At 54.8% G+C, this 15,465-nt stretch overlaps 2 protein-coding genes across 3 annotated transcripts in view; one reads left to right on the forward strand and one right to left on the reverse strand.

Annotated features, from left to right (window-relative positions):
- Positions 1–2,665: 2,665 nt before the first annotated feature.
- FOXRED1 (FAD-dependent oxidoreductase domain containing 1) lies at positions 2,666–11,516 on the reverse strand. 2 transcript variants are annotated; one of them, XM_006775043.2, is made up of 10 exons: positions 11,370–11,516; positions 8,881–9,101; positions 7,560–7,670; positions 6,130–6,220; positions 5,761–5,862; positions 4,667–4,743; positions 4,343–4,503; positions 3,859–3,988; positions 3,546–3,650; positions 2,666–3,354 (listed from the first exon to the last, which is right to left on the reverse strand). In XM_006775043.2, exons 1-10 carry the CDS (start codon positions 11,452–11,454, stop codon positions 3,100–3,102), a joined length of 1,338 nt encoding a protein of 445 aa, XP_006775106.1. In that variant the 5' UTR covers positions 11,455–11,516; the 3' UTR covers positions 2,666–3,099. The 2 variants fall into 2 exon arrangements, with proteins under 2 accessions (XP_006775106.1, XP_015426823.1); XM_015571337.1 differs by having other exon boundaries at positions 6,130–6,316; positions 7,551–7,670.
- A 197-nt stretch (positions 11,517–11,713) lies between these two features.
- SRPRA (SRP receptor alpha subunit) overlaps positions 11,714–15,465 on the forward strand; it is a 6,240-nt gene continuing 2,488 nt past the window's right edge. The window contains exons 1-10 of the mRNA XM_006775050.2: positions 11,714–11,959; positions 12,581–12,664; positions 12,950–13,113; positions 13,298–13,458; positions 13,704–13,854; positions 13,980–14,133; positions 14,566–14,657; positions 14,762–14,880; positions 15,012–15,098; positions 15,400–15,465. Of these exons, the coding sequence (XP_006775113.1) occupies positions 11,843–11,959; positions 12,581–12,664; positions 12,950–13,113; positions 13,298–13,458; positions 13,704–13,854; positions 13,980–14,133; positions 14,566–14,657; positions 14,762–14,880; positions 15,012–15,098; positions 15,400–15,465 (1,195 nt within the window). The 5' untranslated portion in view covers positions 11,714–11,842. The remainder of the gene's footprint in view (positions 11,960–12,580; positions 12,665–12,949; positions 13,114–13,297; positions 13,459–13,703; positions 13,855–13,979; positions 14,134–14,565; positions 14,658–14,761; positions 14,881–15,011; positions 15,099–15,399) is intronic.

Below are 15,465 nucleotides of genomic sequence, written 5' to 3' on the forward strand. Positions count from 1 at the left end.
ACACTGCCCCGCCCCCGGAAGTGTCAGGCTGCGCCCCGCCCTGGACCCCGCGGTCCGAGGCAGGTGGGCTCGCGGGCGCTCACGGGGTCACCACTTGGGCAGCAGCTGGCCGATGAGCCCTGGGCCCACCAGGGAGACCCGCGGCCTCGGGGAGGAGGCCCCCTCGGCTCCCACCCTCCTCCCCCAAGTTCTGTCCGCAGCGCCCGGCTGCCGGCCAGAGGCACCTAGGTAGCTTTTGCAGGGAAACCCTTCTTCCCCTTCCCTACCCGCCTCCCTCCCCCAGTTCCCGCTGCACCGGTGCCATTCGGAGCTTGTGCGCCCACGGCGCAGCCCTCGCGTTAGACTGAGGATTCCCCGAGGCCGGGACCGTCTTCGTGCTCCAAAGGGAGCCGAGAGGCACCCAGGTGAACACCCAGCCAAGCACCGCGCCGGCATCACCATAGCTCGGTGCCCCGCGGAGGGGAAGGCTTAGTCCCCACCCCTCGCACAGTTTACTAGTGACACCGACTGACGACTGACGACTGACGCAGTGATGAGCACAGTCCTCTCCCAGCCGCCTGAACACAGCCCGGCAGGATGACGGAGGGTTCTCTAACCTTAATAAGCTCATTTGTCCTCTCCAAGGAAGTAGCTGGTGGTGCGGAGCCTTTTTCCTCTGACCCATAGATGGGGGGGTCTGTCCTGAAGGGCGAGTGCCCACTGGGCACCTAAGGACCCTACCTCCCAGGGTTAACAGGGGTGTCGGGTTTGACCTGATGGCCCCTATCCCTACACCCCTGGCAAGTTCCTCCTTGTCCCCATGCCCCTGGCAAGTTCCTCCTTGGCCCCTTGCCCCCGGCAATTTCCTTCTTGTCCTAATTCCGGTGGCCCTTCCTCTTCCTGGCTCTTCACCCCGCACCCCCAGGCGCTTCTAATGTTCCTCACTGGCAGCACATCTGCCCTCTCCTCCCGCCCTCACCCCGGTGATCCGTGAGACCCACCGCCATCATTTGCTTAATTCTTCTCTCCAAAGGACCCTGGGGGTGCGGGCACTGTACTAGCTGTCACTACTCCCACTCACTTCTCCCTTCTGAACACGGCCCACACCTCAGACCCCGAGGTCCCCCCGACCTACTTGGGCTGCATCCAGCCCCCACGTGCATTTACACCATTGACCATCCCTCCTCTGCCGGACCCCTCACCCTCCGGGCTTTTCTTCTTCCTCTGGCCACCTCCTCAGCGGCCTCCTCTGTGGCTCACCCCTTCGTCCCCTACTTTTCTCACATCCTGTGCTGATGCCATCCTCTCCCACGGGGTCCACCTCTCTACCTCAGCCCAGACCATCTGAGGCCACAATACATTCAACCCTGACGGACATCTCTACAGGTGTCCTACAGGCCCCTAACTTTTTGCCCCTTGCAACTCCTCCCTGGCCTTCCTCATCTCCATGAAAGGCATGACATCCACCCAGCTGTCCAGTGCAGAGAAGGGAGCCTTACTTGACCCAATTTCTTGTTGCTACTGTAGCTTCGTGGCTGGACCACAGCTGCTCCTGGGGTGTGGGCTGTAATAGCAGCCTTCCACCTGGCCGCTTGCTTTGACATCAGGGTGGGCAGGATGGTTTTTCTAAAAGGAAAATCGGATCATGTGGTTTCCCTATTGAAAACCCTGCAGTGTCCCCTGCCCACAGAAGGACAGAGCTCCGCAGCACGGCTCCTCAGCCCCGGGCCCAGACGCACCTCTTCTTTTACCCCAGGATCCCGGCGTGTCAGCATTTTGATCCAGCCAGCCCTGAAATCTTGCTAATTCTTGGGCCCAGGCCTCTGTATATGGTTTTCCATCAGCCTGGAACCACCCTCCTTCCCACTCCCCGCTGCATTCACTTTGTGAAGCTGCTCAACCTTTAGGTTTGCCTGCTGGTGTATCTCGAATAGGTAGCCCTAGACTAGTGATGGCGAACCTTTTGAGCTCGGCGTGTCAGCATTTTGAAAAACCCTAACTTAACTCTGGTGCCGTGTCACATATAGAAATTTTTTGATCTTTGCAACCATAGTAAAACAAAGACTTATATTTTTGATATTTATTTTATATATTTAAATGCCATTTAACAAAGAAAAATCAACCAAAAAAAATGAGTTCACGTGTCACCTCTGACACATGTATCATAGGTTCGCCATCACTGCCCTAGACCCGGCCAACAGTTGGAGCTGAATAAATACTGCAGAGGAATGAACACATCCCTTCCCTCTACAACCACACCCCTGCAGGAAGGTGGGAAAAGGAGGCACTAGCTTGCCAAGGAGGATTTAAGAATGCTCTTGGGGCCCTCGCTGGTTTGGCTCAGTGGCTAGAGCGTCGGCCTGCGAATCGAAGCATTCCGGTTTGATTCTGGTCAAGGGCACATACCTCGATTGCAGGCTCCTCCCCTCAGGGCCCTGGTCCGGGTGTGTGCAGGAGGCAACCAATTGATGTGTTTCTCTCACATTGATGTTTCTCTCTGTCTTTCTCTCTCTTCCACTATGTCTAAAAAGCAATGGGAAAATATCCTCGGGTGGTGATTTTTAAAAAAAGAACACTCCTGGGAAGACGGGGAGGCTGTGCTTCTCCCAACCTGTGGGCAAAGGCTAGCGGGCACTTCAAAGGCACCTGCATGGGGTGAAGAGAGGAAGAGACAGAAAACTGACAAGAAGGAGTTCACCACATTTATTGATTGATAATAAATTGGGGCCAGCTGCACCGGAATACTCCCTGCCTGGGCTCTGCGAAGAGGGGCAGCGGTGACCTTTCTGGTTGGTGCCAGGAGGGAGCCAGCCCTGGGCCTGGTGCTCAGGACCACTGAGGCGTGCTGTCCAGCTGGATCGCCTTGGTGGGCAGCATCAGCCTGGGCCAGGGATCAGCCCCAGGGTCCTGCTCCCTCATCCTCTCAGCCTGGGCCTCAGGCGCAGAACCTCAGAGCCTGCCGCCTGCCCACCTGCCCAGCCACATGGGGACAGAATCACCTGAGTGAGAGGAGGATGGAGGAGCTCCTGGCATGATTTTGGGGAGGAGGACATGAACATGGGCCAGGATTTGGCCAGGGCTGACAGACGGGGAAGTGGGGCCAGCGAAGAGCTGACAGGCTCAGATGATGTTGCGCTCTTCCACCTTTTCTCCCAAGTAAAAGCGGCTGAAGAGGAGGGAGCTCAGGTCGATGGTCTGGAACTGGCCCTTTAGCACCATCTCGGCCACAGCTCGGCCCACGGCGGGGGCCTGCTGGAGCCCATGGCCACTGAAGCCTGTGGCAAAGTACATGTTGACGACCAGGGGGTGGGGGCCCACCACGCCGTTCTGGTCAAAGGTGTTGTAGTCGTAATAGCCGGCCCAAGCGCTCCGAACCTGCAGGTGCACGAGACGCTGGGGTTCTCTGGAAGGCCGCCAGGGCAGCCACCCCCTCCTGGTCAGGCCGCAGCACCCTCCACCACTGCCGAAGGGGTTGACAGCGTGGGTCCTTGGACCCGCAGAGCCCTTAGCAGTTGTGAGGTAGACAGATGGGCCTGAGATGCTCCAATGTCATGTCTCCCAGTTACCTTCAGGCTCTGAAAAGCTGGTACTCTGTGGGCCAAATGGGGCCACACCTTGTCCTGGAAGAAATCGTGGTCCACTTCCAGGTTCCCCGGGTCCGGTTCCTCCTCCTGGGGTGAGAGGTGGGGACACAGGGATAGAGCCAGAGCTCACTGACCTCTTTAGTCAACCCCCTGGGTGGGTGGGGGCTGGGGACGAGATCCCAATCGAAACCTGAAAGCGCTGCCACATCAGTAACAGCAGTGGCCCTCCCCAGAGCCTGACGCTTTAATGACCACTGGGCTATCCCCTCCCAAGCACCGACCCCATTTAGCTCACCTCAGTGGGGCTGCAGCCACCCACGTAGTTGTGGCCTAATCCTTCCCGGCGGAAATAGGCTCCGCTGGTGTCTGCCATGAACGGAGTCTCCAGGCCTGGTCCCTCGGGGCAGTGCCAGAAGTACACATACCTGCCATAACCAGGTGGGTTAGGAAGTGGCGGGAATAGCAACTCTTCCCTCCTCCCACTGAACAACCGTTTTTTCTTTTTTTAAAATTTATTTTGATTGATTTCAGAGAGGGAGGGGGAGGCAAAGAGATGGAAACATCAATGAGAGAATCATTGGCGGGCTGCCTCTTGCACACCCCATCCTGGGGATCAAACCCAAAACCCGGGCATGTGCCCTGACCAGGAATCAAACCGTGACCTCCTGGTTCATAGGTTGACGCTCAACCACTGAACCACGCCGGCCGGGTTTAACCACCTTTTATATTGTTTCTCTCCTCCTCTCACCAACCTCCTCAGCTGCCCTGGGGGAAGTCACCTTTTCCTTGGCTCCACAGGTAGCCTGGTGCCCTCCAGGGTGCCAGGTGGGCCCTTCCCAATACCAGCCAGCTCTGCTACTTGCCCAGACCAGGCCCCGGCGGCATTGATCACGAGGGCACATTCCACAGGCTGGTATTCCAGGCTGTGGTCCATCTTCACCTGCAGGCACAGAGCGGGAGGGAGGCAGGGCCTGGCCCCTACAATGGCCACCATGAGAGGAAACTTTCTTCCTGGAAGTGGGTACAAGTTCCAAGTGACAGCCGTTACCGTGCTCCTCCCTCCCTCCGCGCTGGTGAGGAAGTTACGCAGGCTGGGAACTTACATGGACTTCATGGATCCTCTTCATGGTCACCTCATTCCCACTGCTGGTCTGCATGCGGCTAGATGACGTGCTGAAACCTGCGGGAGAAAGAAAATGAAAGAAGTCCTCGAGGCCTTGGAGAGGAAGGAGAGGAGGGTCCTAGTGTCCTAGGGAAAGGAACTGGAAGGCTGGACGCTTTCCCAGACCCTGCAGCCAACAGGGTAACGGGGATGAACTTGGCCGCATTCAGGGCAGGAGAGCACTGAAACCTTCTAGCCCAGTGGTGACGAATCTATGACACGCGTGTCAGAGGTGACACGCGAACTCATTTTTTTGGTTGATTTTTCTTTGTTAAATGGCATTTAAATATATAAAATGAATATCAAAAATATAAGTCTTTGTTTTACTGTGGTTGCAAAGATCAAAAAATTTCTATATGTGACACGGCACCAGAGTTAAGTTAGGGTTTTTCAAAATGCTGACACGCCGAGCTCAAAAGGTTCGCCATCGCTGTTCTAGCCCATCACGAGGCGGAAGCAGCCTAGTCAGCAGCTGGAGTTGGGATGCCCAGGACCAGCCCTCAGGGGAGAAGCCCCTTCCCCCACCAACCCTTGTGAGTGAAGATAAGACATGGTCTAGCCCAGGGGTGGGCAAACGTTTTGACTCGAGGGCCACAATGGGTTCTTAAACTGGACCGGAGGGCTGGAACAAAAGCATGGATGGAGTGTTTGTGTGAACTAATATAAATTCAAAGTAAACATCATTACATAAAAGGGTATGGTCTCTTTTTTTTTAGTTTTATTCATTTCAAACGGGTAGGATCCGGCCCGCTGGCCGTAGTTTGCCCACGGCTGGTCTAAGCTCTATCAAACTATATTGGGAAGGCCGGAGAGGGCTGGGGGCAGGAAGGGGGCGGTTAGAGATCAACCGAAGGACTTGTATGCATGCATATAAGCATAACCAATGGACATAAGACAGGGGGGCGGGGAAGGAGACATAGGTAATACTCTTTGTAATACTTTAAGCAATAAAACAATTAAAAAAAAAAGACACAGTCTAGGCCTGCGCCCTGGATGGCAAAGGATATGAGCAGTGGGCAAGGGGGGCAGACTCACGTGTCACCTCTCCCTGGCAGAAAAGGACCCCCAGGGACTGGACCTTTCGCCGAAGCCCCTGGAGCAGACACCAGGGGTCAAACCAACCTTCACCCTCCAACCCTATGAGGGAAAAAGAGGACGATGAAGAGGGTCGAGAGCCCTCCTCTTCTTTTGTTTCCTGCACCCCCTATTCTTCTTTGGGCTCATACGCTGGGGAAAGTCAAGCTGACTGACTGCACCGAGTCAAATCCTGCGGAAGAACAGAGCTGGCATGGCCTGGGGTGGGGGGGCTTGCTGGCCAGAGGGAGGCGCTGCTCAGTGACGTGGATGCAGGGTGCTAAGGCTTCCCACCTGAGGTGCCCGCAGCCCTCTGGGAGCATGCCTCACCATAAGACGCCAAGGCCACTCCGTCCGTGTTAATCCAGGGAAACTTGTTCTGCAGCTGCTCCGGGGACATCAGACACACTTTGGCTCCTTCCTGCCTGAGAGAAACACGTGTGCCTGTGTGTATGTTAGTGAGGATGAGCGTGTAGAGGGAGCAGTGCAGACCCAGCTCCACAAGCGGGAATTTGACCTCATTTATGCCCCTTCTCTGTCCTTGCTGAATGGATGGGGGACAAGCGTCCTCGGCTTTCCAGCATCTGACCCCTTCTTCCTTTCCCACACCCTAGGGTCCGTTGGCTGCACAGCCTGAATCCTTTGCCTTCCTTTCACAACAGGGTGAGTCGCTGTTCCCTCCGCTCTACCGGGGACAGCCTCCTGCCCACCTCCTGGGACAATCGCACCCGCTAGCACAGCCACCTCCTCTGGGATTCTGTTCCTTGAGCACCCAAAGGCTGCAACACGGTGCTCAAAGAACACACCCCTAAGCCAGAATGCCTGGTTTCACTCCCAGCCACCACTTTGATTTCCCCACATGTAAAATGGGGATGTTCTGATCAAATTGAGTTATTATCTGTGAAGCAGTTAGGACATTACCTGATGTCACGTGTGAGACTTGGAGACCTGTCTGTTGGCGATTCCTGCTCTTGACTGACCATGGTTATCACAGAGGGCAGGGCTGCCATATCCGGCCCTCAGGCTATTTCTGTACATGAGCCATACTCATGCTTTCTTTCTTTTTTTTTTTAGCGCTGCTTTTGTGCTTCGACTGCAAGTTGAGTGATTGCAATAGAGACTGTATGGCCAGCAAAGCCTAAAATACTTACTATCTGGTTCTTACAGGAAATGCCTGCAGATTCCTGGGCCCCTCCCTAGAGACTCTGATTTATCAGGTCTGGGGTGTGTCCTAGATGGTTCTTATCTGGCAATGCGGGGCCCACCAGCAGCACTTTGTCCGCATCAGTATCACAGCCCTAGCACAGGGCCTTGAAGTTCGGCCTGTGCCTGCCTTTCCCAACTGAGTTCCCAAGGGGCGGCGGGCCTGTCTCATCAGCTCCATCGTCCCAGCCTGGACTTGGCTTAGGGCAGCGGTTCTCAACCTGTGGGTCGTGACCCCTTTGGCGGTCGAATGACCCTTTCACAGGGGTCGCCTAAGACCATCCTGCATATCAGAGACTTACATTACGATTCATAACAGTAGCAACATGACAGTTATGAAGTAGCAACGAAACTAATTTTATGGTTGGGTCACAACATGAGGAACTGTATTTAAAGGACCAGAAGGTTGAGAACAACTGGGTTAAAAAAATTGGCTAGGGAAGAAAACCAGGGCCCCGGTTCCTACTTGCCCGACTGCTCCTGCTTCTTGTTTGCCCTCCTCTCTCTGGGCTAAAGGAGGGGACACCACCCCAACCCTCAAATCTCACTGCACGTACATTGATGTTCCGTAGAAAGTCCACTGAGAAGAGGGAGAGCTGGATGTTCTCAGGCAGCGAGAACTGCTGGCGGATCCCGCCCACGGAAAGCCCGGTCGAGGCCTGGGAATACTGTGGGAAGACAAGGAAGGCTGAGGCGGAGCAGCGCCCTGCTACACAGGAGCAGAGACTGTCATGGGTTGTGTGAGCCGTGAACCCTGAGTTAAAGGGGAGTTCTTCTTGCAGGTTTAGGATCTAGGAGGAGCTGCATGGATAAACCCAGCAGCCCAGAGAGGACAATGGTTATAAAAGTCCTCATTAGCAGATGTGCACAGCAAATAGAGTCAGTCATCAACAAAGGGACAGGCAACATGTTAACGGCCCAGAAGTCCAAAGACAGGACTTTTGATCTTCTAATTGGAAAACAGAGGGATATGGCCAAAGCAGCAAGATTCGTGGTTGGGCTCTGGCTGGGTTGGCTCAGTGGATAGAGTGCTGGCCTGCAGACTGAGAGGTCCCAGGTTCGATTCCAATCAAGGGCACATGCCTAGGTTGTGGGCTCAATCCCCGGTGGGGGGATTGAGAAGGGATGGAGAGCGCTCAGGGCGAGCAGGAGGCCGATCAATGATTCTCTCTCATTGATGTTTCTGTCAGTCATCAACAAAGGGACAGGCAACATGTTAACGGCCCAGAAGTCCAAAGACAGGACTTTTGATCTTCTAATTGGAAAACAGAGGGATATGGCCAAAGCAGCAAGATTCGTGGTTGGGCTCTGGCTGGGTTGGCTCAGTGGATAGAGTGCTGGCCTGCAGACTGAGAGGTCCCAGGTTCGATTCCAATCAAGGGCACATGCCTAGGTTGTGGGCTCAATCCCCGGTGGGGGGATTGAGAAGGGATGGAGAGCGCTCAGGGCGAGCAGGAGGCCGATCAATGATTCTCTCTCATTGATGTTTCTCTCTCCCTTCCTGTCTGAAATCAATAAAAATATATTAAGAAAAAAAAAAGATTCGTGGCTGGCTGGCAGTGGTAACAGGAACAGCTAAGTGTAAAACCTGAGGCGTGATGGAACCTAAAAAGGGGGTTGAGATAGCTGTTTGTATTAATTATAACTTGAATGCAGGCTCTCTTGGCCAGACCTGTGAGATCTCAAAGGATGCAACACTGAAATGTGCTTTCAAAGGCAAAAACCTATTGCCAAGGCCCCTAGTTGGAAGGAGGATGACCCTGGGACTAATTCTCCACAAGGTCCAAAGCTCAGTCCCCGCCCTGCCGACTCCTGAGAGTCCTTAGTAAAATCCGAATCCAAGCCCCACTCATGACACTGCCCTACCCCAGACCTCACCGTGTGGTCCCGATCCACCACCAGCACCTTGATGGCACCTCGGGGCTTCTCCAACCTCTTCAGCCAATAGGCCACGGACAGGCCAAGCACCCCGCCCCCCACAATCACGACATCCGAGTGTTCAGGGGGCAGGTGGCTGGTGTCATACAGTGGATCCCAGGACCCTCCAGGAAGAGCTGACTGGATCTTCTTCTTAATTTCAGACACCTTTTCAGTCCAGTCTGTGGGATGCAGTTATGGTCACAGAGAGCCATTCATTTCCTTTGCAGGTGGTAGGGGTTTGGGAGATGGGCACAGGAAAAGGTGGGCTAACTTGACACTGAGTTGGCAGTGCCCACTGTCAGCCCCTCCCAAAAGGTCCACGTGCACCCAGCAGTGTGCCACAGCTTTGCTTTAGGTTCTCTTCCTTCTCATGCATCATGCCCTGCTCAAGATTCCACCTCCTAAGATTAACAGTCTATACTCTCTCCCTAGGATAGGTGACTTACACGTATATATCTCCTGTGCACACCTATACTCAACTGCATTATCATCGCCATTTGGATGTCCCAGGCTCCTGGACCAAGAGGTCCCTGCACACTCCAAGCTGCAACCACTGAAGCATGGCACCTCTGAGTGGCACCTTACCCTGGATATCCGTCACCACCAGCAGACTTACATTCATGTCCGATATGTTACAAAGTTCCGATGACTCTGCCTCCGAAACATCTCCCCAATCTGTCCCCCTTTTTTGTCTATCTCTGCCACCACTGCCCTATCACTGAACCACCACCATCTCTCACCTAGACTAATGCAAAAGCCTCTTAACTGTTCCCACACTAATTCCCCTCTTGTCACCCTCCCCCAGTTCTTTTCTACATCGTAGCCCGACTGACCTTGTCTGAACACTAATTGAATCACACACTCTCTTGCTTAAAACCCTCCAATGGCTTTCCATTGCTCTAAGGATGAAAGTCCAGAATCCATAAACATTGTCAGGGAGACAACGCACAACCTGGCTCCTGCTCCCCTTGTCCTTCTCCTCTCCCCGCACTCCCAGCCCAATTTCCTTGATGACACCTTACTTCCTCCCATCACAGGGAACCCACACAAGTGTCCTCTCTGTTTTGAAACTCTGGGTCCATTTTGCCGAGTTAACTCTGCTCCCCTTAGGTCTCAGCTCAGTTAACATATTCTCAGGGAAGCCTTTTCTGACCCCCTAGACCAGCGAGCTGTCGCCAACCAGTGGTCCGTGAGGTCCGAAAGGTTGGCGACCGCTGCCCTAGACTATGTTGAATTTTTCTGCCACGTTATCTCACAGCCCGGTGAAGCTCTTTTGCAGCACGCAACACATTTGCAACTTGGAGTTTATTAGGGATAGCGTCACACTGTGCTATGTGTACCTTCTTCACCACCCAATCTCCAGCCTAGCAGAGTACCTGGCACATCCTATGTGCTCAATAAATACCTTGAATAAATGAATCCTTTGTCATGAACACCTAACCCACAAGTCTCCAAGTCTTCTCCCTGTCTCCAATACAACGTTCAGCGGCATTAGAATCTGTCTTTGATCTGGGTTTCCCTTCCCACACATTCCCTATTACTACTCAAACTGTTTAGATGGCTTTGGCTAGTTCCTTGCACGGGAACAATATTTTTCTCCTCCTAACCTTTGCCCAGTTTTCCAGCACTTGGAACACACACCTTCCCAGAACCAGTAACCATCCTTCAGGGCTGATCTCGGTAGCCACCTGCTCCATGTAGGTCTACCATGACACTAGCTGGAGACGACCCAGTCTTGGTCTAGAACAGTGGTTCTCAACCTTCCTCATGCCGCGACCCTTTCATACAGTTCCTCCTGTTGTGGCGACCCCCAACCATAAAATTATTTTCGTTGCTACTTCATCACTGTCATGTTGCTACTGTTATGAATCGTCATGTAAATATCTGATATGCAGGATGTATTTTCATGGTTACAAATTGAACATCATTAAAGCATAGTGATGAATCACAAAAACAATATGTAATTATAGATGTGTTTCCCGATGATCTTAGGCGACCCCTGTGAAAGGGTCGTTCGACCCCCAAAGGGGTCGCGACCCACAGGTTGAGAACCGCTGGTCAAGAAAGTCTCCCCTCTCCGGCTGCACTTCAGGCACCCCCAGGACACATAGCGAATCCTCTCTTCTTCTTCCCTCTGGCACGGGCCGCAGCACTGAGCACCGCATGCAGCACGCGCGCAGGACTCAGTGCACATTCGTGCAGCCGGTGGCTCAGCCTGGTCTAAGCGGGTGTTGAGCTGAGGTCTAGGATCTGTCACCCGAGAAGGGCAACCGGGGACCCGTACACCTGTCCTGGCCTCACAAGCTCCATGGGGCAAGCTTAGCCCCTTCTCACAGCTGACCCACTGTCTTCCCTGCCTGAGCCGGGGTCCAAAGTCCTGAAGGTCACACAGCCGGAGACTGGGGGTACCCCGGAACCACGACACCCTCCGGTGTCCTCAACTTTACCCGGAGTCGAGCCTCCACTGCGTGTGCTTAGCCCCCGGCCCACACAGCCTCGACCTGCCAAGAGCCATAGCGCCCCTCGAAACATGGTCCTGGCGAGCGCGGCCACTGAGCGCGACCCTTAAACCTGGCACCGCCCCCAAGACGTCATTGCTCCGCGCCGCCGGCCATTCAGACGAGCTCACCCATTGGCCAGTGGCCGCCTTGGGTCCCGCCTCCACGCGCTATAGGCCTCCGGTCTCCTCGTGACCTCGCAAGAGCCCCGCCCAGCCCCGCCACGGGCCAGCCTGATTACGTCATCACGGCGCGCCCTCCAGCGCGGGAGGGGGGGGGATCCCCGAGCTCTGAGCGGAAGTGCGGTTGAGCTGGTTTCCGGGGCCGCTGGTGTGACGTGTCCCGCGCTTGGCGCAGCAGGAAGTCGGGGCGATCGTGGCCTCAGCTCCCGGCGCCGGCCGGGCTCCATTCCCGCTGCCGCCATGCTCGACTTCTTCACCATTTTCTCGAAGGGCGGGCTCGTGCTCTGGTGCTTCGAGGGCGTGAGCGACTCCTGCACCGGGCCCGTCAACGCGTTGATTCGCTCCGTGCTGCTGCAGGTACCGCCCCCGCGGGGTCAGGACTCCGGGTTCGTTCCCCCCCAACAACCCCCGATCCGACCCATAGTCTCCCTCGACCGGCCCCGCGCCTCGCTCCCGCCCTGTCCGCCCCGGGACTGGCCGCTCGCCGGTAGCCGGGGCTCCACTTCTTTCTCCCGCCCGCGGCGGACCGTCCTGCAACTTTGCGGCGCCCCCTCCCCCTGCGCTTTCGGGGACCCCAGCTGGAATAGGCGCCTCTTCAGACTAACCATCGTTCCCTCCGTTCGCTCCTGGCAGCTTGGTTTTCTCTTGTTCCGAAGGATGGGTGAGATGAGGGATGGAAAGACACCTTTAAATCTGTAGACAGTGTACACCTGCTAGTAGACCTGTTTCTATGACGACTGCTTCCCTCGGGCTCCCAGGTGTCGTGTCACTGTCTCACTCTCCCCCCACCCCCACCCCCACGGTACCTCCTTTTCTCCCCGGTGGGATGTCACAGGCGGTGCCCCAGCATCCTCGTGTCCTGGGACAGGTCTGACACTGGGGGGAGTGTTCGGTGCTTTCCCAAAGGTGGTCGTTGAGGGGCCCGAGACTGGGTTTTCTGGGGAATAGTCTGAACTCGGAGACTTCCTCTCTTTCCAGGAAAGGGGCGGCAACAACTCCTTCACCCATGAAGCCCTCACGCTCAAGTATAAACTGGACAACCAGTTTGAGCTGGTGTTTGTGGTGAGTGGTGGCATCTTGGAGGGACCAGTGCATTTTCAACACAGTCCTGACTGTTGAGAGAAGGGAACCCCGGTTCACAGCAGATGGTGTTATATGAGAAGACAGAGAGGGAGGCGGGGGGAAGGGAGAGACTCTGGGGCTCAGTCCGGGAGCTTGGCTGCCCCTCGGGTCAGGGACACCTGCCAGGCGGCTTAGCCAATCTGGAGGCCCGGGCTGACTTGGCGTCCCTCCGCTCCGGGATGGCCTGTAAGCAGATCTGTTGGCTCTGTTTCTTCCCCGAAACAGGTTGGTTTTCAGAAGATCCTAACGCTGACATATGTCGACAAGTTGATAGATGACGTGCACCGGCTCTTTCGGGACAAGTACCGCACCGAGATCCAACAGCAAAGCGCTCTAAGTCTGTTGAATGGCACTTTCGATTTCCAGAATGACTTTCTGCGGCTCCTCCGGTGAGAGGCCCCCCCCCCCCCCCATCGATTTCCGTGGCTTGCGGAGCTCCCTCCCTTCCCGAGGCCCGATCAGGGGTAGCCAAGGTTCATTGAAAGATGCTTCCAAATGTGCTGCCCCGTCCTCAATGATCCTCTCGGTGTGAGGACCCTGTCTCTACCGGTGAGCCATTCTCTCTCGCTTTAGCGAAGCGGAGGAGAGCAGTAAGGTCCGGGCTCCAACCACCATGAAGAAATTTGAAGATTCTGAAAAGGCCAAGAAGCCTGTGAGATCCATGATTGAGACCCGGGGTGAAAAGCCCAAGGAGAAAGCAAAGAATAAAAAAAACAAGGGGGCCAAGAAGGAAGGTTGGTGTGAGCTCCTTGGACATATGGGGCATGAAAAGTTAACGTGGCCCTAAGTACTGAAGGGGTCCCCCGTCCTCTGTCATTGCTTGTCTCCCTGACTCTCATGCCCCCCGCCCTTGCTATCATTCCCAGTCCTTGTGAGCCCCAAAATGTTTGCTCCTAGTTTCTTCTTTAAGGAAATTCCTCCCTATGGTCTATTTTGTTGGAATCTGGTCCTTTTTCTCCAGGGAGTTTTCTCCTAACAGGTTTTGATGTCCCCTTGACTGCCAGCAAGACGGCCCCTGCAGAAAAGTCAGTGGGGGCCGACAATGGGGTAGAACTTTCCAAAGAGGAGCTGATCCGGAGGAAGCGAGAGGAGTTCATTCAGAAACATGGGAAGGCTGCAGACAAGTCCAGGTGAGCATTCTAACCTTCGCCATAACCTAGCCGTGTTGGGGGCAAGGGCGTTTTTGTCTCTGGATTTTGGGGGGATGTTTCCTCTCCTGCTTCTCCGCCATAACCCTGTGCCGTAACCCTTTCAGCAAGTCCACGAAGTCAGATGCTTCAAAGGAGAAGGGCAAAAAGGCGCCGCGGGTGTGGGCGCTGGGCGGCTGTGCTAACAAGGAAGACCTGGATTATAGCGCTCCTACCACCAATGGGGCCCCAGAGGTTGCCCCGCCTGAGGACATCAACTTGGTGAGAGTCAACAGAGGTCTGAGTGAGGGTTACCATTTAACGGAATGGGAGGGCCCGACCGGTGTGGTTCAGTGGTTGAGCATTGACCCATGTACCTAGAGGTGGCTGGTTTGATTCCCAGTCAGGGCATGTGCCCGGGTTGTAGGCTTGATCCCCATAGGGGGTGTGCAGGAGGCAGCCGATCGATGATGTTCCTCACTCATTGATGTTTCTATTTTTCTATCCCTCTCTCTTCCTCTAAAATAAAAGTTTAAAAAAGTAAGTTGGAAGTAGAGAGGAGGGGGCAGTACCTTGAATTTCTTTGAGTGAAGAGGTCTCTTCCCAAATCCGAGAGACTGAGCAGTGTAAACAGGGTGAATCCTGGGCTTTCCCCCTCAGAACCTTTAGAATTCCTACCTAATTCTCTCTCCTTCCTTTCCCCAAACCCTGCAGATTCGAGGGACTGGGCCTGGGGGGCAGCTTCAGGATCTGGACTGCAGCAGCTCTGATGATGAAGGGGCTGCTCAAAACCCTACCAAACCTAGGTAGGGAATTTCAGGGGGTGCAGGGTGTGTGTGGCTGCACAGCGGATGAGGTTTGACTCCTGCCCGCTGGCTTTGTGTGTACCCGTAATCTCCTGTGCCTGCAGTGCTGCCAAGGGGACTCTGGGTGGCATGTTTGGGATGCTGAAGGGCCTCGTGGGTTCCAAGAGCTTGAGCCGTGAAGACATGGAGTCTGTGCTGGACAAGATGCGTGACCATCTCATTGGTAAGTTCTAGGAACAGGCGGGCTTGTTTGTGGGGTAGGGATGGGGGAGGGTAGAACCATCTAGTTTCCTAGCTACACCGTGAGAGTTGGTGACCTGAAACGACACTCACACACCGTTCCCCTCTCCTCAGCTAAGAATGTCGCAGCAGACATTGCAGTCCAACTCTGTGAATCCGTGGCCAACAAGTTGGAAGGGAAGGTGATGGGGACATTCAGCAGTAAGTATCGGCCTCAACCAGTGTGCGCAGGGCATTATGCATACCAGTGCGTTGGCCTCCATGACTTCTGGCAAATCTCTGAAGCTCTCAACCTCTGTTACATGACTTAGATTTTGTTACTAAGAGGTTTAAATGAGTTAATACTTGGGAAGTGTTTGTTCGGACAGAACCAGATATGTGTGGATTCCTGGGGCAGGATCATAGTAGCATCCAGATCCTAGTTCCCTTAGCGCAGAAAGGTGTTGGGCGATCTTGGAGTACAGCCTTGGGATTCATGGGTGCGCTGCCTCCTCCCTTTCAGCGGTGACTTCCACAGTAAAGCAAGCTCTGCAGGAGTCCCTGGTACAGATCCTGCAGCCCCAGCGTC

This window comes from Myotis davidii, unplaced genomic scaffold (genome assembly GCF_000327345.1).
Source record: "Myotis davidii unplaced genomic scaffold, ASM32734v1 scaffold148, whole genome shotgun sequence".
Taxonomy (NCBI): Eukaryota; Metazoa; Chordata; class Mammalia; order Chiroptera; family Vespertilionidae; genus Myotis; species Myotis davidii.

What these genes read in the sequence shown, in the direction of transcription:
- FOXRED1 (XM_015571337.1), bottom strand. Translation starts at nt 11,454, where the DNA reads ATGTTTCGAGGGGCGCTATGGCTCTTGGCAGGTCGAGGCTGTGTGGGC. An exon ending in CAGTGGAGGCTCGACTCCGG is followed by an intron (nt 9,102 to 11,369) that starts GTAAAGTTGAGG and finishes TGCATCCCACAG; the next exon opens with ACTGGACTGAAAAGGTGTCT. An exon ending in CCTGTGGAGCCAAGGAAAAG is followed by an intron (nt 3,989 to 4,342) that starts GTGACTTCCCCC and finishes TGGTTATGGCAG; the next exon opens with GTATGTGTACTTCTGGCACT.